The 27,799-nt window shown below is 40.5% G+C and overlaps 1 protein-coding gene across 1 annotated transcript; it reads left to right on the forward strand.

The window, feature by feature from the left end:
- The first annotated feature begins 1,594 nt into the window (after window positions 1–1,594).
- On the forward strand, window positions 1,595–21,965 carry DESI2 (desumoylating isopeptidase 2). Its single transcript, XM_053458797.1, has 5 exons — window positions 1,595–1,847; window positions 14,236–14,308; window positions 14,975–15,068; window positions 19,795–19,936; window positions 20,657–21,965. The coding sequence occupies exons 1-5, from the start codon at window positions 1,809–1,811 to the stop codon at window positions 20,891–20,893; spliced, it is 585 nt and encodes a 194-aa protein (XP_053314772.1). The 5' UTR covers window positions 1,595–1,808; the 3' UTR covers window positions 20,894–21,965.
- The last annotated feature ends 5,834 nt before the right edge of the window (window positions 21,966–27,799 follow it).

A 27,799-nucleotide genomic window follows, 5' to 3' on the forward strand; every position in this document is an offset into this window, starting at 1 on the left:
TTTTTAGGTTTAGCTTCTAGGTTCTGTGATCAATAACTCAGAAGCCCCTGGGCAATGCCTCTAGGGAACAGCTGAATGTTGCCATTGGCACATAAAAGCTCCGAGGTCTTTCGCCTCCAGGTTACAGTGTACACTTTTGACAGCCAGGTCATAGTGTTTCTTAAGCATAATAATCAAATGTAGCCACGTCCTATGCACATTTACCCTATGTTGTGTATTGTGACCTACAAGTGCTTTGCGTACAGTCTAGATATATGTACAACCACATCTATTGTGACGGGGCCTGTGCCTCTAGGGGGCCCGAGGCGACCCCTTGTTCCTGTCTCCTCATACCGTTTCAAAATCGTTTAGAAAGGGCCGCACAGGTGAGACAAGAGCGAGTCAGTGGAACCGAGGCTGCCCACACAGTGCGCAAGTAGCCAGACAGCAAGCTGCTGGAGAGGTGAGAGGTAAGCAGGGGGTAGAAGGTATGTATTTGTGTTTGTATTTATGCATGTATGCATATGAGCATGGATGTGTAATTGTGTGTATGAGCACGGATGTGTAAGTGGGGTGAGATGGAATGTATGTAAGTGAGTATCAGTAAGCATGTGTAATTTGCGTAAGTGTGTTTACATATGTTGTATATTGGAGGGGGGCAAGGGGCAAAGAAGGCACAGACAAGTTGTTTGGGGATAATGATGGCTCAGACCAGCTGTTGAAGTTGAGGGGCACCCAGGGCAATTTTTGCACCAGGGCCCCGTGGTTTCTAGTTACACCCCTGATCACAGACAACCCATCTTCACAAGGTATAAGAACAAAACAAAACCACTGTAGGGGCAAATACATTTAACGTGGGTCTACCTATTTTCTAACGTACTCAAATACACACAAGTAGATAACCGTATTGATTGTGCTACATTCCATATATTCAATTTGATTTTCCTAATTGATTCTACCTGAAGACCTATGCAGGCCCAACAAAGGACTTTTCTCTCTCTTGGGCTACTGTTTACATTTTTATCAATTTTCCTAAAACAACCCTTTTGTCATTCAATTAATTCTGCCCTAGCCAATGTGAACTGACAGAAACCACGGACGGGAATGCTTTCGTCAGGCACTACAACTTGTGAAATGATCTGCTTTCGGTTCCACCTCCTCTTAATGACATCATCACTGGCCACTCCATCACCCTGATCAACGTGCTTCAGACAACGCTACGCATACTCAGCGAATTTGTATCCTCGCGGCTTCCGTACTTTCGACAGCATTCAGTGTGTAAGGGAAAGACACAGCGCAGCCGCTGGCCGGCGAAGGGACGTTGAGGAGCGCTGCGGCTGCTTTACTTAACCGAAGCATCGTGTGCTATCTTCCCTCATGGGTTTATAACGCACACTTAGCTCAGCTGCCCAGAAAGGATGCGGATTATACCTGGTTATTCACGCTCTCCGCTTCTCCATCAGTACCACACCCGCCCAAACAATCAGGGACTCTCAGCAACCGCTTTATGAGACACCGGAGAGCTGGTCCTTTCGCATATCCGTCTCTGTTAACGCTGAGCCCCCCACGGTGATGACGCGCAATACATTCGCCGTTTTTAGCGCGCTGCTTCCGTCATCACCAGTATAATCATCGGCTGGGGCCGTGAGAGTGGACATCACCCCGAGTAGGACACAGGATACGAGCAGCTGTGGGAGGAGAAGGAAATAGGTCAATGGTGAGATAAATCCCCCCCACCCCGGGCGGCAAGTGTCAACACAGCAGTGTGCCTGTGCCCTGGGAATTATCGTTACCGGGAAGAGGCTTATCGTTGGTTTACATGAGGAGAGATGGCCAACCAGCCTGTGATTCTAAATGTATATGACATGGTAAGTTATGAGAGTCACATGCATATTGACTTCATGTCCTATCCCTTTCCTTAATAAGAACTCTCCCATCCCCCACTCTGCTTCATTATAGTTAGCCTTCTTTGTAGTGCTCACTTCCTTTTTTATCTGCTTCAGGATATGTACCTACCTGCCTTTTATTTCCTTTACCCCGTCCCCCCTCGCCTTTTTAAATTCCCAGTGTTCCTGCCATCACTTAATTTTCTCGATTATCTTTACATGGTGTGTTTTTTTTCAGTGTTTTCACTTTCACATGGTGATGTATCCTGTGTATTGCTCGCTACACATAATAACACATCAGTCCATTATAGTTTTACTATATATATATATATATATATATATATATATATATATATATATAATCTATCGTGGACATTGGTGTATAATTACTGCTCTTGTACATTTTATACCATTGACTCATCTCATCTGTAGACTGAGTAAGTGGTTGATGATGCAATATGAGGTAGATAAGGTTGTTCACCTCTTTATATGTCTGGTCTTATTTTTAACTGGACTATCTTGTCCATTGTCTCCCTGCTGGGAAAGTAAACACTCGTTATTTCCTGCCCCTCTCCCCCATTCCCACACAAAGAGCTTCTTCAGGATACAGCAGGTCTAACAGGTTATCCAGTTTTGTCCATAAGAATGTTTCTTTAACAACAGGGCTGAAATCTAAAACTGGAATATATTCACCCCACAGATGAGCCATATTAGCGTTAAGCCCATTCTTATATCTGTTCCAGATGTTGTAAACATGAGGAACCTACCTTGAGGTGCTTTCCCAATCACTGCTGGGATGTCTGGTTGAGGATTAAGGATCAGGATAGGCAGGACGAGAAAGTAAACGATAGTACCCGTTCCATTACAAAGCAGTCTGTCCTTATTTTACCTTATTGGTTCACTGTAGATAATTTAAGGGTTAATATACCAAATTAATTTGTGTCTTTTAATTGGGCAGCACTGAGCATTGTAAAGCTGTCTTTAATGGTAATAATGGGCAGATTAGGAGAATGGCTGAAATCATTACTTGAACATCCCGTGAAAATGAGTTTCATTTTATGTTTGTCAGGCAGCGCTATTAGAGGTCCAATTAGGCTGTTTTTTTTCTCCATCGTGATCTCTCATGACTTTCTTCTAGTGCCTATATTGCATGAATACACATATACATTCTAACACAACTAGATCTTACTCATTCATAATCTTACTATAAGGGAAATCCCATTATGTGCCCCAAGTTGCTTTTATATAATACATATTTAATCCTTTATTTTAAATCTGGAGATTAAACATTGATAGTCATCTCCCCTTGTTTCTCTGGCACTCTCCAGTCTCTTCACTTGTGATCTGGAAGCCACCTGGAGCTCTGAGCACTGTAGCAATGATATTACATGCAATATAATCTCGTAAGTAAGAAGGCCACAAATAGCATCCAACATTACAAAGGGGAGCCAAAAATTGCCAGAACTGCTACAAATCGCAGCCATATTTTAGGCAATATTTGGCGTCATACAAGGTTTTCAACACACTGCTTCACCTAACACTAGCTAGCTAAATACACAACACTAAGTAGCCGACTGACTACACAGCTGTACAAACCAGAGAGAGCATGTATTTGATGTTTACATATCTAATGGTCCCCCTGTCCCAAGATCAGCCCTTTTCAGGTACATTGCCTATTCTGCTTTGAGCTGGAAGCTTTTAACAGCAAGTTATAAGGTAGAACAAATGAGTAATACTCCTAATTGTATTATGTTCTTGTGAGCTAACATGTCTATCAGTGGTGACATTAAAGGGAAACTACCTTGCTTTTATATCCTTTATTTTTTTTATTCTATTGTAAACAGGGCCGGACTGGCAATGGTGGGGCGGCCCTGTCACGTGTAGGCCAGCAGCTGCCCGATGATATAAGTGTGATTACACACTGTTTTTATGGGCATGTAGTGTGTGGCCAGTCCAGTTAATTCTAGGCCTAATTGTAAGGAATGAGTTTTGAATATTTGCCACAAAAGGTGGTATAACGTTTTCTATGTTTCATGCGGGTACTCTCCCACCCATGAGAAGCTAGTTCTTGTGACCTGAAGACCTCTAGAAGATTGCGGCACAGTGTGCAGAATAATCACTACGCATAACTACTTATGTGGCACATGGCATCAAACTACTTGTATAGTTGCAAAAACAGCCAAATACACCTGTATCATATTATTGTGTTGCTTCTAGGGCTGCAACAACTAATCGATAAAATCGATAATAATCGATAATGAAATTCGTTGGCAACGAATTTCATTATCGATTAGTTGAATCGATTATTATCGATTATAAAATGAGGGTTTTTTCAGAGCAAACGCTCTGAAAAATCCCCCTCATTATATAATCCGTTTAGTCTGACTCACAGCAGCAGCTCCTACTTACTCCCCCTCCCTGTAATCACTGTGACAACTGGCCCCGCCCCTTCCTTCTCCAGGCCAGAACCACATGGCTGTGACACTCATCTAACTGTAAGTATATGTATATAATGTGTATATAATGTGTATGTGTGTGTGTATGTATATATATATATATATATATATATATATATAATGTGTATGTGTGTATATATGTATGTAATATATATATATATATATATATATATATATATATATTTGGGCTACTGAAAGTTAGGGGAGGTGGGGGTTAATTTAGGGGCAGTTATGGTTAGTGGGGTGTTTAGGGTTAATTTAGGGGCAGTTATGGTTAATTGGGTGTTTAGGGTTAATTTAGGGGCAGTTATGTTAATAGGGTGTTTAGGGTTAATTTAGGAGCAGCTGTGGTTAATGGGGTGTTTGGGGTTAATTTGAGGCAGTTGTGGTTAATGGTGTGTTTAGGGTTAATTTAGGGGATGCTGTGGTTGATGGGGTCTTTAGGGTTAATTTAGGGGATGCTGTGGTTAAGGGGGTGTTAAGGGTTAATTTAGGGGCAGTTATGGTTAATGGGGAGTTTAGGGTTAATTTAGGGGAATCTAAATCCTGGGGGCAGTAAAGTGACATATCTGGGGGTATAAGGCATATACAGTATATAAGGCATATGTGGGGAGGGCAGTGTGGCATGTCTGGGGAGGACGGAGTGGTGTATCAGGGTGTATAAGGCATATCTGGGGGTAGAGTGGCATATCTGGGGGTAGAGAAGTGGCATGTCTGGGAGGCAGGGTGGCATGTCTGGGGAGGATGGAGTGGGGTATCAGGGGATATAAGGCGTATCAGGCACAGTGGCAGATGTGGGAGGCAGCGTGGAGTGGCAGATGTGGGAGGCAGCATGGCGTGGCATATGTGGGGAGGGCAGGGTGGCATGTCTGGGGAGGATGGAGTGGTGTTTCAGGGGGTATAAGGCGTATCAGGCACAGTGGCATGTGGGGGGTAGAGTGGAGTGGCAGATGTGGGAGGCAGCGTGGCGTGGCAGATGTGGGAGGCAGCGTGGCGTGGCAGATGTGGGAGGCAGCGTGGCGTGGCAGATGTGGGAGGCAGCGTGGAGTGGCAGATGTGGGAGGCAGCGTGGAGTGGTATATGTGGGAGGCAGCGTGGAGTGGTATATGTGGGAGGCAGCGTGGTGTGGTATATGTGGGAGGCAGCGTGGAGTGCTGTGGTAGGCAGCGTGGCATATGTGGGGGGGCAGCATGGCATGTCTGGGAGGCAGCGTAGCAAGCCTGGGCTCAAATGTGCATATATTGGGGGGCTGGTTGGGAAATAAAGACAAGAAATTTATTATCAAAGTTTTTTTATTCTGCTGTTTGTATTTAACATCATTTGTTTAGTAAATTATTTTAAATAAATGAAAAATTTACATTCATTTTTTTTATCCGATTAATCGATTAATCGAAAAAATAATCGGCCAACTAATCGATTATTAAAATAATCGTTAGTTGCAGCCCTAGTTGCTTCTGAGATTAGATCAGCCAGAAACACCTCATAGTATCCAAAGCGTGGCTAGGAAAGTCAACACACCACTATAATGACCCGATAAGCAAAGCTTTTTATTTTACATTGCATTAATGTATATTGTGCCAACAATTTCCATAGCACTGTTATCGTAAAAGACAGTGACCATATTGAATGTACAATTTAAAATAACGTTAAGACACTGGTACAGAAGGGTAATCATTACTAGGAACTCTGACAATTCAGTTAGGACACTTAGAAAAAAACAGTGGGAGCTCCCCTTTTAATTAGAATCACGCCACATATGTTCTAGAAGCACATATGTTATGTATAATGCTGTATCCTTGCTTATTTATTTTCAACAAGTGCGAATCACACAAAATAAACAAGTGTTTTTGCAGATTCCTTATGCATTCAGTGTAAGATTCTAGTTGATCCACAAGCACCAGAGTGGTTTAAGTAGTGATATCCATACTTGGGAACTTTACAAAAAAAAAAAAAAAAAAGTCATAAACCGTGATAAAATATATATAATGATATATATTTTATAAGATATACAACAAACAAAATAAATAAGATACATTAACAGTGATAAAAGAAACAATTGAGCCATCTAGTCTACAGTTACAAAAAGATCTTTCTCATTTATTCTTAAGGGAAACCTTATGTATATCCCAAGCCAGGGCTTGACAAATTTGTTTTGAATCTAGGAGCCAACTAAAAAAGTTAGGAGCCAGGATTTTTTTGTAAACTAACAAAGTTTTATTTTCAATGACAAAAAATAATGATGTCCCAAGGGAATTCTCCCTCTCCCTTAAATATATATCCACTTTCCTCGAACCCCCCTTTTTTCCCCGCTCTTCTCCGATGTGACAATCCTCTCCCTGTCAGGAGGAACTCTTCTGTGAGCCTCACTGAGCCACTGCCACTCAGCAGCACGGTGTGTGCAAGCCAGCCACCTAACAGGACCTGTGGAAGCCAGCTTTCACACATCGTGCTGCTCACGCGGGCCGCACATTGAATTCCGGCGGGCCGCTTGTTGGATGCCCCTGACCTAGGCGCCAGGACAAACTTCTCAGTCGCCATGGCGACCTGGCGCCTGGGATTTGTCGAGCCCTGTCCCAAGCCCTCTTGAATTCCTGTACTGTTTGCCTGTATGTCTTCCTGTAGAAGCTATTCCACTAACCTACCACACTTTCCGTAAATTATAAAATACCTAGAGATTGCAGGAAAACATCAATTAAATTCGACACAGATAACAGTCAGCCATTTTTAGTTGGGTAAACTCAGTGGCATGAATTTATTATGCGCTGGGAGCAGCAAAATGAAAACTTCACCTTGCCTCTATTAACTTATAAAGGTGTCTAATGTCATCAGACTGTTAAAAAAAATGTACACTCTGCCTCATAGGCTTGTTTAGATGTATCAATACCAGGGCAATCCATTGGCAACGTGGCTTCATCCTGATACCTCTTATCCTATCGCCATGCTGAGTAAATACAGAACACGAAAACTTGGTAGCCATAGACATTTCTTTTTAGTCAATTACAAAGAATAACCCTAAACCCTTAAACGTACTGCTGATAACTACGAGAGACGCACGTTTTCACTGATGCTGAAATAACAGAATTATGCAAACAAAACTGAACATGACTCAAATCTGTTATTTGTATTCAGTTGCCTAAATGTGTCATGTTTCTACAGCTCTACACACAGGTTAATGAAGTAGAAAAATCTTTGCATAAACAGTTTAGCGTACCGTGCGCTAATGCAAAAGAAGCTGTCTGGAAAAGCACACATTCTTTGAAACTTGCACAAAATAACTGAAATGATATTAAATACTACTGTTTGCACATCTGCCTTTAAAGGAAATAATGCAAGCAGAAATTATCCAGTATGAAGTATATTTAAATCAGTCACCTTAGTTATTAAACCATAGTATGCAGGACCAGCTCAGCACGTCTTGCAGGAGAACTTGCCAGGGATGGCCCTTTGTCCTGCATAATGAATTTGAGCAGTTAAAACCACTCAACAACTCTTACTTAATGAATGAACCTTAGTGTATTGTGTACTGTGCTCTACCTAAATGAGCTTTGATATGTTTTGTACCTAATTTTTTTTCATGCCATCACGCAAACAATAGAACATTGTGCAAAACTCACCGCATACTGTGCTGTGGCAGTCTTTAGGGAACCGATTGGCGAGTGACAGCCATGTGATCATGACCAATCACAGCAGTCAGTCTGTGTGATGTAGGCTACTGGACTTTAGACACTGGTTGTGTCTGTAGCTCTCTCCTCCCTGACTCAATTCGATATTGTTGCATGGTTTGAGACTGAAAGATGTTAAAATGTGTAAGGCAACCCCTGTTTGACATCATCATAGTTCTACAGTGTTCAATTGGATTTTACAGCCATTTTTGTTGTATTTTGAGGATGATTTGATTGTAGTTAAAGTTGGTAGAACGGGGTAGGGAATTCCAGAACATACACTGTACAAGTATGTCGACAGGCGTCCTAAATATTGAGTTTAGGTGTTACAGCCGTGCCCATTGCAAGTAGAATGGGTCATACTGAGGAGCTCAGTGACTTTAAACATGGCACTATCATAGGATGCTTCCTTAGCCACAAGTCAGTTTGTGGAATATCTGCCAGCTAGATCTGTCACAGACCACTGTAAGTGCTATTATTGTGAAGTTAAAGCTTCTAGAAGTAGCAGGTGCCACGAAGCAGTGGACCCCACTCACAGAGTGGAGCTGCTGAGTGCTGAAGCATGTAGCTCATAAAAAAAAAAAAAAATAAAAAAAAAAAAAATAAATTGGCTGTCCTCTGCAGCATCCCTCACTACAGACTTCCAAACTGCCTCTGGAAGCAACATCAGCACAAGAACTGTGTGTCGGAAGCTTCGTAAAATGGTTTACATGGCTGAGCAGCTGCACACAAGCTGAAGATCACACTTGTGCAATGCCAAGCATTGGCTGGAGTTGCGTAAAGCACACTGCCACTGGACTCTAGAGCAATGGAAATGCGTTCTCTGAAGTGATGAATCAAACTCTGATAGACAAATCTGGGTTTGATGGGTGCCAGGAGAACAATAGCTACCGAAATACATAGTCTCTGCTGTAAAATTTTTGCGGCGGAGGAGGGATAATGGCCTTGGGTTGTGTTTTAGGGTTTGGGGTAGGCTCTCTTTCCGGTGAAGGGAAATGTATTGTACAGACTATTGTATGTTTTCCACGTTGTAGCACCAGTTTGAGGGGTAGGCCCTTTCTTGTTCCAGCATCACAATGCCTCTGTGCACAAAGCAAGGTCCATAAAAACATGGTTTGATGAGTGCGGTGTGGAGGAATTTGAGTGGCCTGCACAGAGCCCTGACCTTAATGCCTTTGAACAACTTTGAGATGAATTGGAACCCTGATTGCTTGTATGCTACTTTTGTTATGAGGGGGTTCTTCAGTCTAGAGGACTGCATTGGGAGGCGGGTCCCACAGGACCCGACAAAAAACTTGCGGGCGGGAGCGGGCGTTCAGGCACTGTACCTGCGGTTCCTGGTAATCCCGCTCCGTCCCGCAAGGCTGCCTTCGCGCTGCTTCCTTACATTCTCTTTTCTTGCTCTGCCCAGGAACAAGGCGGGGTCACGTGATGTCACTCCCCGTGACCCTGCCTTGTTCCTGGGCGGAGCAAGAGAAGAGATGCTGTGAGGGAGCAACTCGAGGGCAGCCTTGCGGGACTGCGCAGGAAATCTGCAGTTCAGGTAAGGCGGTGGTCGTGATTGGGCACACGCTGCGGGAGTGGACAAAAAATCAGCGGGAGCGGGATTAAAAAAGCAGTCCCACGCAGGGCTCTACTTCAGTCTCGTTTTAATTATTAAGGGTCCTGTTTCAGCTACTTCAAGGTTAACTTTAATACATCATTGCAAACATCATCCTTAGTATTGTTGAAAGTTCCCAGAAATAATTCTGTACTAATGTCAATTTTTGCCTCATTCATAACTTGTGCCTGGAACACTGATTAGTGCAATAAATGTTTTGTGTGTTAAATACGGAAATGTTTTATTAATGTTTTCAGGAATATACAGTACAGAAAGGAAAAACCGCGCTTAATGGTGTTTTGCTACAATTGTTGTAGATGTTCTTTAACAATAAACCAGTCCTTGTTTGTTTGTGTACGCTCGATTGCCATTCAACATTGTTTATTGTGTATCTTTAAAAGGACAGTCATGCTCACTGTATACTGTTGAGGTTGTGATGTCAAAGGTATTGATAAACCTAGCAGGTGTTTCCCACCATGCAGACACATAGTTTGATGGTAGACAAGAACCAGTTCACCCATCTAGTCTGCCCATTATATTTCCTGTTTTAAATACTCAAGCCTTACCTAGTCCTTGGTCTCCTCGTAGACTCTATACCTTCTTGTTATTCAGTCAGTATGTACATATGTCTAGCCATATCATTTATTTAAACTATGCTTACACCAGGATATGGATGTGTGGCCGATCAACCTCAAACATTTGCACTTTCATTTCCTTTGTAATATACCGCCGCCTCAATCGAGATTGTAAACTCACTTGAGCAGACCCTTCGTTGTTCTTTTGTTTACGGTATTTGCAGGTTATGTAATGCATTGCATGTTATGTCCTGATTATCCGTTGAATGACACAGTATAAGTAATATTCACGTGTGTTTTTTACACATGCATAGTTCACTCAATCTCCCCAGATTGGTTGTGATTTTGATAAATGCGTCACAATTATAGTTTGTAGCCAGTAAAGCTTCAAGGTTGTAAAAATAAGGCCATGTGGAACCGTCTCCGGGGAAGATTACAATAACGGTTGATATGAAATGAACGCTCCAGCTTTGCTCCTATAAATAGATGTTGTAGTTCTAGTGTGGGCGGCTGGTTTTTGCTCAAGTCTCCAGCGTTATTGCTGTGGATCTGCATATACTTACTGGTAATAATTTTGAAGATGACAATAAATTGATTAGCGAGACCCAGGAGTCTTTCACAGTGTGGGAGATTATATGTTATGAACCGTGGCTTTCCTTATTCCCCCAGGACTCTCTAACAATACTAATCAAATTGTCAGTAAGCTATAGTAAGGCAAGTGGGTTCATATAAGAGATTCAACACCACTAATAATCCTACAGATTGTGCAATGTGTATCTGTGTCTTAAGGGCATCACCCTTTAAAGGATTAGGCTCTTTTCTTTTTTAATATTATTTGGTGTAAAGGGAGCCCCTCCCCCAGCATCTACTTGCACTTATCTGCGTAACTAGGAACTCTCCGGTGAGTGCTGCTCCTCCGGTTCTCTGGGTCAAGACCCGAATCCTCCGGGTCGCGGGGTCTTGACACGCCCCGCTCGCCGCCTATTTTTTTTCCCTTCAAATGGGGGTGTTTTCGGCAGCGGGACTGCCCGCTGACGTCAGTGTGCAGTCCTGGCCGCGTCCCACAAGGGATGGCTCTGGGTAGCCGGAGCCGAGAAGTTCCCAGGTTATGGAAACGGCTGTGGTAATGCTTTACTGAACCCTGAGAAAATAGGCCCCTAATGATATTAAATCCCTGCAAAACGGCGTAGACTGTAATATTATGTCCTCTGTTACTGTCACCAATTGTGGCTAGTTGCAGCTGCAATTGGTGGCAAAACCAACGGAGACCTTGGCAGACCAGCAGCAACCAATAAAAGGTGCCTCCCTGCATGTGATCTTCAAGAGCCAATCACGTGCTCATTGCCCATGGCAATGCCTGTCAATTTTCCTCTTTGCGCTCATTTATGAACCATAGATTTAGAAAAAAAAGTGGATGAACATGATCCAATTTTAACCCTGCTGTTTGTAGTGTTTCTGTTATCAGGACAAATATCTAAATACACATTGAATACATTTTAAATGTCAAAAAAAAAAAACCTTTACGTGTCCTGGGGGGGCGAAATTACACTAAATCTGAAGGATAGCAGAAGTGGTAAAAATTCTTTAGTCCTTAAGTGTAAAATAAAAAAAAAATGAATAACCTTAGTCCATAAGGGGTTAATATAGAATGTTAGTAAAATAAATAAGCCTATTAATGGCACTGGGGAATTGGTTGCAGTTGCTGGGAGCATTGGAAATGCTCCACTGGTCCATGGCATAGTGCTGACGGCAACCTGTCCCGAAGCTGTTTACAAGTGCTACTCATGTCCACAGTCGGGTAAAGTAGCGGAAGACGTAAGATGATGTCCTTGGCTTTAAAGTTATCTTTTTGTTTTCTGAACAACTTGATCCTAATCGTCCAAAGGCCATACAGACTAATTAAATTCTCTATGGGGAAATGGAATTCATTAGCATTGCCATAAGGCATCAATTCAATGTGGTATCCACTAGGACCACCTGACTGCCAAGAACCGTGACCTCCAGATCTGCAGATCAATTTTATTGGAACATTGTCAATCAAAACCTCAAAGCCCTTTTAAGTGTTAGGTCGCATTACTGTATATAACAATATAAACTTCTAATGTGTTGAATCTACAAAGGTCATGGAATATCTTCTATTTGCTTTTCCTTTAGCTGTTGTCCACATATATTCAATGCTACACAGAGCATGTGATCCCTTCTAAAGTGCCTGTTGAAATACTCACATCCTTCCCGTCAACCAGCTGGAAAATGTTTTTTTAAGCCAGAGGATAAAATCCTCTGTGTGCAAAATCCTTGGTTGGCAACTAATCAATTTGGAGTTAGTGAGTACAGAGAGCATGCAGCACAGTTCATAACTTATAGATGTAGCTTCATACAGTGGTGAAGGAGCATTGATTACTGGCTTACAGTAAGCCAGGAAGGTTTTTATTCCTGGAATATATCATGTGTCACTAAGGGTTCATCATGGAGCCATCACTGCACCAGGGCAGTGCTGCCTTTCCCCGTACAGTTAAACAGGGTGGAAATGGTGTGCTCGTTTTCTTGGGGGGGGGGGGGGTCGGATTTTTTTTCTCTTCCCTATTCTGCTTTTTAGAAGATGACCATTTTCTTTAACTTGCAAATATCTGAAATAGGTAAGGAAAAAAACTCATCTGATCGGTTGCTAATGTTGAGTTCTTACCAGAATTTACTCCGGATAAGATTGTTGGTCCTTTTGCGTGATATCTGCAGAAACATAGAGCCAACCTTACTCCAGTTCACCTGGGTAACATATATGTTACCCTTAGATGTCTATTTCAACAGGTGTGCAGCCTGGGGTCGCGTTTATCCATTTTTAGTAGAAATGCCCATTAGTTGGTGCGCTTTTGGACTTGAGTGTTCTTATCTGTTTTAGTGGCTAGCGAGATGATAATTAACAGAATTACCACCATATAAGATTGCTTGGCCTCCCAAGTAATTTGTATTGCTTTGTCATTTATATGATTTGGCTTTTATTGTTTTTTTCCCATTTGTGGGTCCAATACATTGTTTTTTTCAGGGAAAAAAAAGGGCAGAGCCAAGAACAATAGGTAGGAAATCCAGTGTCACAGTGCCACTAACAGAAGCAAATTGTTTAAAGCCATACTCCAGCCATCATATGCTCTTTAATGCTGAGAGGTCCCTTTAAATTTACACGGTGGCCTCTTACAAATATATGATGAGATTCTGCATAAAAAACCTGAACCCCCCCCCCAGCTATTTTTTCTGTGATGGACATGTGTATGACTGAACAAATCTGACACAAATTTACCACCAGTCGGCTCCAGTGCTGCACTGGCAAATGGTCAAGCAGCCAATCAATGGTGGGAATCGGCAGACCACCCGGAGAATAGGTGCTGTAGCTAATATGTGTTATTAAAAAGGATAAAAAATAAATAAAAGTGCTTTGATGTGCATTCTTCATTGGTGAGGGGATAGGCCGTGTCTTGTATAGGCATAGAAGAGTGTTACCTGATTTTGTGATATGATGGCGACTATTCCCCTCAACAACGTTATTGACCTTTTAGGCTGTCCCATTGGTGGGTTGTAGCACCAGTCTAAATTGTGACAAGTATTTACAAGATTTTTAGATGATTAAGTGGGAGCTCCCATCTTCTGTATCGCATTCATGCTTTGTTCGAAGATTATGTAAGAATCGCACCTTTGTGCTAGAGGTCCGTGCACATTTTGGAAAGAATGTAACATCTTCTTACTTGGTCGGACCGTAGGATTCCAATGTAATCTACAGTGAGGCATTGTGGGTAATGAAGTGGGTTTTTCAGGAAATACATTTGCTATACTTTGGGTGGAAGCAGATAGGAGGCCACAGCTACACAATCTTCATTTAAAAACCTAAATACTGGTGAGCTTTCCCTACCTGACATTGATGTAACGTACTTTCTTTGTTTTTTAACTTTATTTTTTTTATAGGAAACATCTTCATGCTGCTATTGAAATAATCATTGTGTACCATGGCTGCCAGTCTTAATTGATTCTTCTTCGGTGATTCTTATGGCTCCCGCTCTAATATTATCCTACTTTTTTTTTTTTTTGTAGTATTGGATCAATGAATACACATCATCTCTTGGAATTGGTGTCTTCCATTCCGGTATTCAGGTATATGGTAGAGGTATGTAGATTTGGATTTTCCTGTTGCATAACAGAGTGCCAGGGCTGTAGCAATGCATAGTGCCATTATTATTTGTATCGCGTAACGTGTTATTCCCTTTCAGAAGCTTCAAGCTTGCAAACATGGCTAAAACGACATGAAAATAAGAAACAAGTTGTCTACTCTTCTGCCATCATCTCATATCTTTTATCCATAGATTAAGTTTCGAAAGGCTAGTATAGCTCTATAGAATCCGCTGGTTGTCAATAAATAACAATGTCGTTAAGGAAAACTGGAGAGCTATATTTCTTTTTAATGGTATGTTCCTTTGGCTGCTTGAAGCATAAAAGTGCATATGGTGGCTGGAATATCCCTTTAAACATAGCTAATTGTTGGGACACGCTAACAACTTGAGAATGTATTACTTCTTCAAGGCAGTAAGATATCAAACATCTACGGCGTTGGAGAGTATATGCAGTCGGAAAAGCTAAGCTTGTTCTAGAAGGAGCAGGAAAATGCATGTCTGCTGAATGTATGAGGAGAGACGGAGCAGTTTGAACAGCAATCTGTCCGTTCATAATCTGTAATAAAAATAAACAGTCATTAGTGTGTTTCTAGTCTAGCGTGCCAGTATTTCCATGTAAATGATTCCGGCAACACAACTAATTATTTATTCTCCTTTTACAGAATTTGCCTACGGTGGTCATCCTTATCCATTTTCTGGGGTCTTTGAAATCTCTCCAGGGGATTCCACTGAGCTCGGCGACACATTTAAGTTTAAGTGAGTGTGACTCATCTCTGCGCTTACAAATATGCCATGAAATATGTGCGTCTAAGAAAATCCTTGGAAGAAAATCAGTTGTAGCTAACAATGGGAAGTGAGAAATATGTTATCATGGATATACTGCTAAATCCGTGTGTGTTTGTCCTGCTTATCTGTTATATATGACCACTCTGTAATATGTTTGAAATTGTTGGGGGAGGGGGGGTTCTGTTTTCTTACAAACTCCCCATCCATCTGTTTTCGATCATATTTATTGTGCACTGATTTATTCATTTATTATTAAGTCGCGATTGAAATCAGTTGTACTTTTTATGTGAACATTTTGTTACAAGCCCAATCTGTATTTAATTGTGTGCACCGCATGGTGTTAAAACGTTCAGCAGGGCCCATCATTACGCTGCTTTTGTTCGGGAAAATCTAAGAAGCTGTGTGAAAATGGTGGTACATGAATCTTGGGGGAGGAGTGCTTCACAGCCTCCTTGTGCAAACAATTGGATATCACCAGGGGCAGAAAATGTACATTTAAAATGGCATTAATTGAGCATAATCAGAAAATCTGCTTTACTGGAAATCTGCTGAAAACGACCAACATGTCCTCTAGTATTCAGTTGGAAAGTTTGATGCATTTAGAAGGAGCCCATGAAACACTCCTGTGTTTCGAAGAAAAAGTAAAATGCTGTACATGCATTTTAATAAAGGAAAATACAAAACCACACACTCGGTTTTATGTTGATGAATGGCCTAGATAATTGTGCATTGTTTACTTGAGCGTTTAAGTGATTTTATGGAGGGATTGCAGCATGTGGAGCCAGGAGGGTATTTGTAAGATCAGCTATGTTGGCCCATTGACATTTGCCCAGATAGTGTGATTCGTTAGATTTTTATTTAAATAACATACGGGAGCATACAGTATAAAGCATACCAATGGCTATTGTGGTGTGGAACATGGATTTTTGGTTAGTTCTGGACCTGTGAACTTCTTATGGTGGTCCTGTCAATGCTTAGTTGAGGAATGGTTTGTTTGAGCAGAAAGTCGTTGTCCGGCTGATTAGTTTTAACCCTCTCGGTAGTGATTGAGACCCCTTTTCAAATTTGCTGTTGCCTACCTGTTGTCGTTTAATAGCTGGAGCGCTAGAGACTGGTTAGCCTGCATTAGTTTTATACTTTACTAGATGTTCTCAGTTAGAGGGTAATTATCCTGTGCAGAACTGTGTAAATAAACAGTGTACCGTCAGAGACACTGTTGTCATATCCGTTTGGATTTTGACTAAAACTAGCCTGCCTTATAAATGTTTAATTTTATACAATATATATAATCAAAAAATCATATGTGAAATGATGTTGATCATCTTTAAAAGAGCTAAAGCTATTTACAGGGTCTGATATTATTTGTATAATGCCATATACAGCACTGTTTTGATTTTTTGGGCTTTATTTGCTCACCTTGTGGCTAATGTATTTTATTGACTAACAAGCCTTTAAAACAGGGGTTGGCAAATTTGGTTTGGGTCTAGGAGCCAGCCAGAACCATGTTTTTACTTTTCATAATTTATCTCCTGGGTCTGCAGTTAAAGGATGTTCATTGGGGCAAAACCACATAAAACGCATCTTTTCTTTGGTACTGTACCACTTTGTATGGCACTGCAGTTAACCCCCTTCATGACTAGGGGTATTTTACAGCATAAAGACCGAAGCTTGTGTGTTTATTGTTGCACTCACACACTCCAACACCATATAGTCACAAACACGCTAACATCATATGCTCACAAACACTAACACCTTTAAAGTAACATTATACACTAATGTACACACATGCTAACACTAATTACGCACACTCATGCTAATGCATGCCATACTGTAACATATGCAACACCATTCACGCTAACGCTACACTTTTATACACATGCACACACTATTCAACAACACACTTGCTAGCACTATACATATACAAAAACACACACTCTAACACTATGCATGTATACAAACATTCAATCTGGCACCACAATACAGACATACTGCCTCTGGCACTATACATTTACACACATACACACTGCCAGACTGAGTACAGCATGATACATATAAACACTGACGCTACAGTATACACATACATACACTACTACTCCTCCTCCAACTCGCCTAGTAGAGACCTGCCACGCCTCTGTGCATCTCCTGCCATTGTGGATCCGGCCTGCAATGCTTTCCTGCGGGAGCGCAGTGAGGCACCTAGCGGGGTCACGTAATGCACGTTTTGTGACACTGCTGGGCTCTTCACAGTACTCCTGCAAGAAAACATAGGATGCCGTATTCACAATGGTAGCCCTGGCCAGTTTTTATCCCCTTAGCCCACAAAATCCTGGGTGCCAGGAAGTGGTTTCTTTTCGCCATGGCAACCTGACGCCCAGGGTTTGTCAAGCCCTGCTTTAGAAATATTAATCCAGTTGGTCGGACTCTATGTTAAAAGCTAGGACACATAGAGGATTCTTTACTAGAACAGGCTTTGGATTCTTTACTAGAACAGGATTTGGTTTTGTTTTTTATATAATGTATAACAAAGGAGCTTCCTGGGCAAACTTCTTTGCGAGAAGGGGTGATCTGGTCCTCCATAATGACTCGAAATCTCAGTGATGTATTTATACTTTTATACAGGGCCAGTGCTCTATGGGGTTGGCTCTTCAAATGTAAAGTGAAGTCAATGAGAAGATGCGCTGGCCAAAGGCAGTGACCTAAAATGTAGCCATATTTAACAAATGAAAAAACTCCCAGTATCAAATCCAAACCTGCAAGTGTAAACAATAAATAGTAATGAGGCTGAATTGCTGTATTGTGGCCAGTGCAAAACAAGCTTACCCCTCACAGCCAGCCAGAGTTAATTAACTAGCAGACAATGGCTGGACTTTCAGGCCAAATAAATATATGAAGAAAGGGGGCAGGCTTTAAAATACCTCAGCAAATTAACCCTTAATATGGAGCTCAAACTAAAACTAGGAGGGGAACTTATCTTTCAAAGTGAATACAGTACTAAAGCCTCAAATGTATTCAATGTACAATTAAATAGAAGTCATTACACACCTGCCATCATTTAAAGTGACTGATTAATCACAAATAAAGTTAAGCTGTTCCAGTAGGATTTTCCTGACATTTGCTTAGTTGCATCTCAGAGCGAAAGCCATGGTCCGCGGAGAGCTTCCAAAGTATCAGAGGGATCTCAATGTTGAAAGATATCAGTCAGGAGAAGGGTACAAAAGAATTTCCAAAGCATTAGATATACCATGGAACACAGTGAAGACGGCACAACAGAGACATTACCAAGAACTGGATGTTCCTCCAAAATCGATGAAAAGATGAGAAGGGAGGCTTACAAGAGGCCTACTGCAGGAATTTCTGGCAAGTACTGGCTGTGTGCTGCATGTGACACCAATCACCCGTATTCATATGAATGGGGTAGGGTTCTTACAAAGAAAAACATCAAAGCCCAGCTGAAGTTTGCATAAACAAAGATCAAGTACCCCCAAAACCACATGTGAAAAAGCGTTTCACACGTCTGATGAAACCAAGGTTGAACTTTTTGGCCATAATTCCAAAAGATATGTTTGGGGCAAAAACAACACTGCACATCACCCAAAGAACACCATACCCACAGTGAAGCATGGTGGTGGCAGTATCTTAGTCAGGGTGGAGGGAATTATGAACAGTTCCAATTACCAGGAAATTTTGGCACAATACCTTCAGGCGTCCGTTAGGAAGATGAGGTTCACCTTTTCAGCACGACAACGACCCAAACACACAAATCCACAAAAGCATGGCTTTGGAATGGCCCAGCCAGAGCCCAGACCTGAATCCAATTGAACATCTGTGGGGTGATCTGAAGAGGGCTGTGCACAGGAGATGTCCCTGCAATCTGACAGATTTGGAGCGCTTTTGCAAAGAAGAGTGGGCATATGTTGCCATGTCAAGATGTACCATGCTAATAGACTCCTACCCCAAAACACTGATTGCAGTAATAAAATCAAAAGGTGCTTCAACAAAGTATTAGTTTAAGGGTGTGCACACTTCTGAAACCAGGTTGTGTTTTTTTTTTGTTTTTTTTTTGTGTTTTTTTTGTGTTTTTTTTTTTCCCTCAAAGATTTCAGCTTGTTTTGCAATTGAATTGTTCACATTATAGGTCACATTAAAGGTGGAAAAAGTTCTGACATGATTTCTCTTTGTCTCATTCTTTAACATCCCAAGAACCTGGCATTTTAACAGGGGTGTGTAGACTTTTTATATCCACTGTACTTGGGCCACTCCCTCTTGCTGGATGTTGGCAGGAAGTCCTGCTGACTTTGTGGGACACATGGCTGCTTAAGGGGGAAATAAGTGGGAGTGGGGGTGTCACGATGCTGCTCCCACGACTTGTACTTTTCCGGTGTCGCTTCTCCAAGAGTCTCTGGGCAAAACCCAGAGAATTCCCAGTAATGAAGATAAATTGTTAATGCATTGGAGGGTAGATGGTGTCATAGAAATAAAGAAATAGACAGACATGAAATGGTACCTCCACCACCTTTAAGATTTGGTGTACTTTACTTAGGATTATGGGTATTTTAAATATTTTTCTAGTTATCCTCTGTAACATATGTGGATGCATCACCAGCCCATTGGGGCCGGCGACTACATAGACTCATCCCATCTATGTAAATGTTTTGTGTGTTCAGCTAACCATCTCTTCTCATTTCTTTACTCTAAGGGAAGCAATAGCCTTGGGGAGCACAGATTTTACTGAGAATGACATTGAAAAAATAGTAGAGGAGCTCGGAAAAGAATTTAAAGGCAACGCCTATCATCTCATGCACAAAAACTGCAACCACTTCTCATCATCTTTATCAGAGGTAAAAAAAAAACACAGCGTTTTTATCACTTGCAATTTTTTTTGTAATATTAAACCATGAGCAACTCTGTCGAGACGGTCAATTCATAAGTAGTGCTGTTACGAAAAAAAAAAAAATGCCATGATAATTACTGATCCAACCTACTTAAGCCATCTAAAGCCATCAATGCCTAATGGGTTGCTTTAGCTTTCATTTTTTCTTTCATAAATTCATTATTCAACATTTTACACAAACACATGATAAACTGCATACTCTTAATGTAGCTGGTTTTAAAAAGACGATTACTATGAGGGGGGGTCTACTTGTTCATAGAAGATATACATGTTTACAGAGTAAGTATTACAACCTCATGGACGGGGGCTGTTTTGACATCACAAAAATGTAATGTGTATAAACAGTGTAAGTGTGTCCATTTGCCTGTGAACACGATTAAATTAGAAAGCTAGTAGAAAGATCTTGTTGCTAACTATAGCTAATAATAATAAATGGATTAATACAATGTCTAGTGGCTGGTAATGGTAAGTAAAAACTATTTGGTCTGGCAAAGTAAGTGTGTATAAAATGGGTATTCCCTCCGCAGGTTTCCTTGCAAGATTCTATGCCAAGCATAAACATTTTCAAAGATTTCTTGCTGACTGAAAACGCCATTATAGAAAATTGAAGAAGGCATTCGACTGTCCTTTATTTATATGACTGTTCCAACTTCTTTGTTTTGTGCAGATCCTGTGTGGCAAAGAGATCCCTCGTTGGGTTAACAGGCTGGCATACTTCAGTTCTTGCGTCCCGTTTCTACAGAGCTGCCTACCCAAGGAGTGGCTAACACCTGCCGCCCTGCAGTCCAGCGTCAGCCAGGAGCTGCAAGAGGAGCTAGAGGAGGCAGAGGACGCAGCTGCCTCCGCCACAGCATCCACTTCCACATCGTTAACTCCCAGACCTGGACGTCACACCAAACTATAGAGAAGGCTTTTTTTTCACAAGGAACTTGACTTAGGAGCAAAAAAAAAGTTTTCTGTTAAGGTTTTAGAATGATCTCCAGCCACTGACACACTTCTATCCAAAACTGAACATTTTATAGACCTTTTGGATATAAGAACATTTGTTCTTTTGCAGTCTTTTCAGCTCAGGATCGTGTTTGTATTCTGCAAACTCTGTGAGATGGGACATATTCTACAGTAGCCACTTTATTATATCAATATCTTCGTCCCATTTACTACTTCTGAAGTTACTTCATAAATGTCTTGCATACATTTCCATACCTTTTTGGTATTTTTTATTTTTTTTTTATTTTTTACTATTTTTATTCAGTATTTGGGATTTTTGCTGTTTACAAGAGTTGCAACACATCCTGCCCCACACTACGAGTGAAGGGTTCTCAATTCTTGTCTCACACCTGGCAGGGATCTGATCATTTACCTCGGCCGTGGAAAATAATGTTGGAACACTCTGCCTTTAGTCCAGTAGCACCTTGAAGACAATGAGGTGACCTATAGTGTTAATGCATTGCGGACAAGGTTGTAGGCGAATATTCTTCTGGGAAAATGCTTTACAACATAAGGGGTTTTTTTCTTTAGTACTCACCCCAATCATCACAGGAAGAAAAATTGCACATGTCTAATCAGTTTGGCACTGATCACCGGTTTATGAATACACTCTGTACTCATCATAAAGTGTTCTTTATTTGTTATTGAATGCGCCCCTCAACGTTTCTTTAACAAGACCAAACATGAAAATGTGAATTTCCTTGTTTGTATGCAATGACAAATGTGTTAAATCTTTTTCGAGAGCCTTCAGCTACTGTGTGTGTCATTGGCTGATTAGTTAAGGTGTCAACCTGTGTATGAATTGCACAAACCGTTCCATCGCGCAGTGTGTTAGTTCTGTCGGTTATCTAAAGAGTCAGACTACGCAGCAGCTGTTGGCCTCCAAACCTGGTGCATCTGTGCTCCACGTCCATCACCTAATGACAAACTGCGTGCTTTAGGTGTAAGTGACTTTTTTTATATTAGCGAATACAATAATTAAGACTTTATAGTGAGTGTTTTAGTGTGTATTTTCAATAAGGAGTCATACCAACCTATACTATTTATTACCTTTAGATCAGGGACCTTGTTGTGTGATCTGGATAAAATACATCTGTAATAAACTCTTCTACGTGTCACAGAAATGAACACAATACCAGCCTTTACACAAGAAGGCTACCTTAGTTACAAAAAAAATTGGTTTTATCGATATGTAATAGGACGACTTGGAATTATACGTTGTTATTTTTTTTTTCATGTTTCTTAAAGTGGACAGTTGCTGTGCTCCAAGGAATAAAAAGGGCAAATGTGTGTACGGCAATTGTTCAACAACATAAAGTTGTAGAATATGTATTGTCTGTTTTTTTTGTTTGTTTTTTTTTCCTTTGATTACACGGCCAGATAGACGGGATAGAAAAGACATTGAAGTAGGTGGTAACAAGGTAGAAATGAAGGATAAACTTCTCTGCCTCCAGGTCTCCATTCCCCAGAAGCCAAGACTTCCTCAGAGATCTGTCAATGAGCAGTGTTACCCAGAGCATTTGACGTAAAGCCTGGGATTTCTTATGCATAATCCTTAGTTAAAGGCACGTAACGTGTGCAGCAAACACGGACTAGTCTGTAGCCGACAATTTTAAATATAAAAAATATAGTGATAGTCCCTTTTTTAAACTACTGTCTTCAATGTTTTAGATATAAGGCAAATGAGTTTGATCTTAAAGTGCCCTGCTCTCTATACTGGATTGAACAATTACAATATCGCCTGTATTTCAATGTATTATGTTTCAGCACCACATCCCCAAAGATATTGCCCATTTTCCACTGTAACTTATAGATAGGCCCCCTGTTTGTAAACTTGGGAGGGGAAATGTAAACTTTGCCAGCAAAAAAATGCTAAAAAAATATATTTTCTTCAATAAACTTGTGCCGTCTTTATAGGTTATAATGTTAATGTTTTGTGAGGTTGTGATCCTTCCAGTCTCATGATCCAAAGTACTGCACCACAAATGTCTGACAGAGAGAACTGTTATGGTAACGTATAAGACTGACATTCATATTACCGGCTTCTCTTTGACCCGATACTGTTTTTCTATAAAATACTAGAATACATTGTTTTAACAATTTACTGGGGAATACCGCTAAATTAAGAGTATTTTTTTTTTCCTTAGTTTTCCATTATAAACCTATATTACAATCGACTGAATGTAATGATATTATTGGTAACTCGCCACTAATGTAATACTTAAACAAAAATTGCTAGGAAACCAACTAAACCAAAAGAAGAGAAATATGTTTTCCTCTTTCTTTCTGAATGTATGGTATATTTCTCGCCTCAAGTAACTGTTGCATCTCAATTTCCTTTACGGTTTCCTTGTTCCCTACTTCTTGGCTCTTCACATAATTAAGTTAGGGCCCTCAAGACTAAGACTTAAGCTAATGCTGTTAATGGCTACATTGCCCTCAACTTTGCAACAGAGGGAAGTTATTACCTGACCAGCAATCAGATTTATACAAGGGGTGTTTCTCATGGAGAAACTCAGATTTTCATATTGGTAAAAGCAATGATGCTGCCATTTTGCATGCTTGCCATACAGAATACGTATAATCTATTTAAAGAGTAGGTATGGTATGGCCATCTAATGCGTTCAAGACTGCACAATTTTCCAACCACCCTATACATACCCTTTGGTCATATTTGCCTGGAGGATTGCAGAAGCTTTTAATATGCTGCATGTATTTTCATTAAAAACACTTAATGTGATTTATTTTTTATTTTTAACGGATGGTTTGTTTAAAGGGTTGGTTTAACAGAGTCTTTTATGATTTTGGTCAGTTTAAGCATTGAGTATTTTGTGCAATGTTGTCATTGTAAAAGATAATGGTTTGAGCTTTTTACATTTTTTTTTTTATTTATTTTTGCTGTCTTTGACATTGTCTACAGATGTATGTACTGTAGTTCTTGGAGTATCGTGACCAACACTGTGTTCTCAACCTATGCAGACTGATCAGATTTGCTGATCTTGTGATTGTGTTGTATAGGGTATGAACGTAACAGGGCATGTTACAAAATTTATTACGTTCTAAATTGATCTCGGAAGACTGAAGAAAAAAAAAACCTTTTAAACACTACAGTAGTTTTTATTATTGCTATTCCGCAGTGTTTGAGTTGTTCATTACACTACATGTGCTTACTTATTTTTATTCAAACAGTTGTCTATGTTAGTATTTGTAAATAAGTATAGCTTGCCTTATGCAATACACCACTGATCATATCAACTAACATGTCCTATGGAATATCTTCTCTAATTTAACCTTCAACTATTTGATAGAGCTTTACTCATACTTGCCAACCTTAAAATGTCCTACGGCTTTACCCAGGCCCTGACAGGCCATCTGACACACCAGGGAGAAGTCAGATGGGCCGCTGGCCAACCCCCCCATGCACCCAATCTTCAACATCTGCACAGCCACTTACGTAATTTGGCAGCCGCAGGCCTTAATGTGCTGCAAAATGATGTAATGTGCCTCATCCTCCTCAGTCTGGCCCTGTCTGGATCCCAGATGGTATGCGATATCCGTGCCTGGGAACTTCTGAGGGGGGTTAGTCACCCATGTAGGCAAGGCGAGCTGTCCATGCACAGTGTTAGCCAATAGTAGGGTTATCCCCAAACAGTCTTAATGAGTGGCCGTGGCCAAATGCTGATCTCCTGCCGAGAGAAAGTGGAACGAGATCCCATGACACAGGGAAGCAGTGCTTCACCTGGAGACTCCAGGTCTTATCCAGAGTGCTCCCAGGTATGCTGATGTTGTGGGCCCCTTCCCCCTTTTTCCTGCATGTACACTGCCCAACTCAGTCACTTACGGTCATTTGCTGCTAATACTAATAAATGGGGGCTAAGCCTAATTGCCTAGACTGTTGGCTGGTATGAATTTAGGAATTCTATCCCCCCCCCCCCCCAGATTTAACACAATTCTTTCAATTACCTTTATAATTTCACTGCCTCTGAACAACAAATTGTTTAACCATGTGATTTATTCTCCTTTAACATACTCGATTGTTACCAGTATCCGTTTTTGTCTTCTTTAGATGAAATATTTGTTGTGTGTCTATTTGTGTCTCATATTCAAGTAAGAAGACAAATTGCATTGAAGTTTAATTTCAGGATGTAAGCTTGGCATTCAACAAATATACGGTACTTCATATTGTGACAGTATGCAGTGCAATTTACAGCCAATTACATGGTTACATACCAAATACATATGAATGCTGGGTGCAGTCCTATATAATACAGCATCTGTCTTCAAATTAATCACAGCTGAAACTACAACCAAGTCAGTCTAAATAAATATGATTTGAAGATATATAATACAAAGGGAATGGCGCTGGTAAAACCTCTTAAAACTGAAATGTCCCCATCTGCTTAGCAGAAGATTTTTCTCTTGGATTACAAGGTATACAACTTGCTTAGAAATGTTTTTCTGTTTACATTTTAATGTGATGGTTCAGAGCATCTGTATGCTGCACATGGGGTGACCATATCACCTCATTTTTCCTGAGGTGCGTATGCATTTCATACGTGGCTGGCACATGCATGTAGAAGTCTGCCATGCAGTGTGTATGATGAATAAGCGTAAATTATTCTCCTTTCCGAGATTGTAAGAGTAAAGCCAGCTTATGATTGCAAATACCTAACATTCTAATTAGCTTTAAGTATGTTAACTTTTTTTCCTGGTAAGGTTTAAAGAGATAAATATGGAATATATTAAATGATGGACGATGGTTGATAGTTGCTGTGCGAGTGGCATGCGCAAACTTTTTAAATGATGTAAGCAGACGTGCTGCTTTTTTAAAGCCAGGGCAGCCTTTTAGAGCTAGGAGGAAAAGCAGTGCACTGCATGGCGGACCTCCTCCTTGTGTAAGGAGTTTTGTACTAATGGTTTTTATCCTGTTGGCCAGGGAGTGTGTGCATGGTGCAATAGCAGGCAAGAATCGCCTTATCTTCTCAAGACAATCCAATGTGAATCTCTTTGTGTTTTAATGTGCAGCTGTTTAAACCAATCCAAGTTGCTAAGTCACAGGCAGATGCTAAGGGAGTGAACGGTTTTCCTGACATCTGTAGAGTATTAGAAACGTGTGCCTCTCGGCAGTGCCTGTGGAGATGATTAAAACATTTGCTGCAGGCCACCTTGTTACATTCCTGTGCATGACACAGGTGACTTAGATACTACAGGTATGACAACTCAATGCAGACACACTGCCATAATCATTGAAAATTGTGTATCAGGGTTAGAAATGTTGTTTTTTTTATAAATCACTTTAACAAGTTTTATGATCCATACTCCTATTTTCATACCAGTTTTGTTCCTTGAATTTTTATGTGATGTAACTATTGGTTTTCATGATCCATAGAATGGTAACGCAGTGTAGAATGGAAGGTCTTTTTTTTGTTTGCTAAACCTTGGTTGAAATTGAGCAGCTTGCCAGCCTTGAGATGGAGAGTAGGGCTAAATCATTGTCCTCTGAGTTGCCTATGTTGAGTCCCTGTTGCCTTCACTGGAATGCAACCCCTCTCGGTAGGGAGGTTTGATTTCCTGGTGCACACCTACCTAGTTAAAATCGATAAATACATTAAAAAAAAAATCGTGGGAAGCTTTTGATGTAATTTGTGTTGAACGCACCAGGGGTCCATGTTTGTAAGGGACTCTCTTTCTTTCCAAGTTGGGGCATTTTAGCTTTGCATATGGCTTAAGGGATTCTATGTAAAGAGGCAAGTATAGATCCTCTGACTTGTTACGGTTTTATCCTTGTCATGTCTTGTTACATGTTCATCTGTCAGCTAAGGGGTGTACGGGGAAAAAAATGCCAAAAGCAATGCAACATACAATGTTTACAAGATTCTGACATTGTTCTACACTAGCTTTCCAAAATTGTTTTTTTATGCATGGGATGTAGTTTGTTAATTTGAAGGTCTATGAATTTGAATGACATTTTAAAATTGTATTTTCAACTGACACTTGGCAGATTAATTTTAAGAATTACAAAACTGTAATCTTAAGGAATTCAAAAATGTTAAGTATTTTGTACCACGGTCTTGGTTTCACTACTCAGATGAACCTTTGCTGGTTTTTTTTTGGGGGGGGTCTTTTCTTAAGTATTGCTGTAATACTTTTTTGATAACTTGGTGCAGATGCAAACCCCTAACCTGTGTGCTCTTTTCCACCACAAGAGAAAATAAAACTGTATTTTTTTAAAAAGAAAATAAATGTGTTGGTTAAATAAAAAACTAAAACTAGCATGGACTGCTCTTTATTTTGGATTGTGTACTTATCTAAATGTAGCTGATTTAATATTTCTAGTACTTTGCTGACTGTTACATAAGCATAACTGATCTCGTCTTATTTTAACAAACCACAATTGAAGGTACTGTCCTCAAAACAATGGTCCTTTGTGGTGTGGCATAGAACATTGTCCATTCGAAGTCTCACCCACTCCTACAATCTTATCCAGGGAAGAACATGCTGCCAGCCGCACATCCCCTGTGTCAACAGGGGCCAGCATTGCTGGCATTGAGCTGATAGAGAAAGTGTGAGCACCTGTACATTTATATAGTCACAGTGAAAACATAGTGAGAAAAGGTTCTCCTTTTCAACAACAAAAAAAAAAAACTTAAATTTTTTGAAAAAAAAAGATAAGTGAAACAAATGGCTAACTAGGAGAATTTTTATTTTTTAAGATTTATTTTAGATTCCCTAATAACAAAGTAATGGAAACATTAATTTATGCAATTAGGAAAAAAATAACCTTTTATTGCATAGGAAAGTAAGAGGGACAACCACAATCGTA

This window comes from Spea bombifrons, chromosome 3 (assembly GCF_027358695.1).
Source record: "Spea bombifrons isolate aSpeBom1 chromosome 3, aSpeBom1.2.pri, whole genome shotgun sequence".
NCBI lineage: Eukaryota > Metazoa > Chordata > Amphibia > Anura > Pelobatidae > Spea > Spea bombifrons.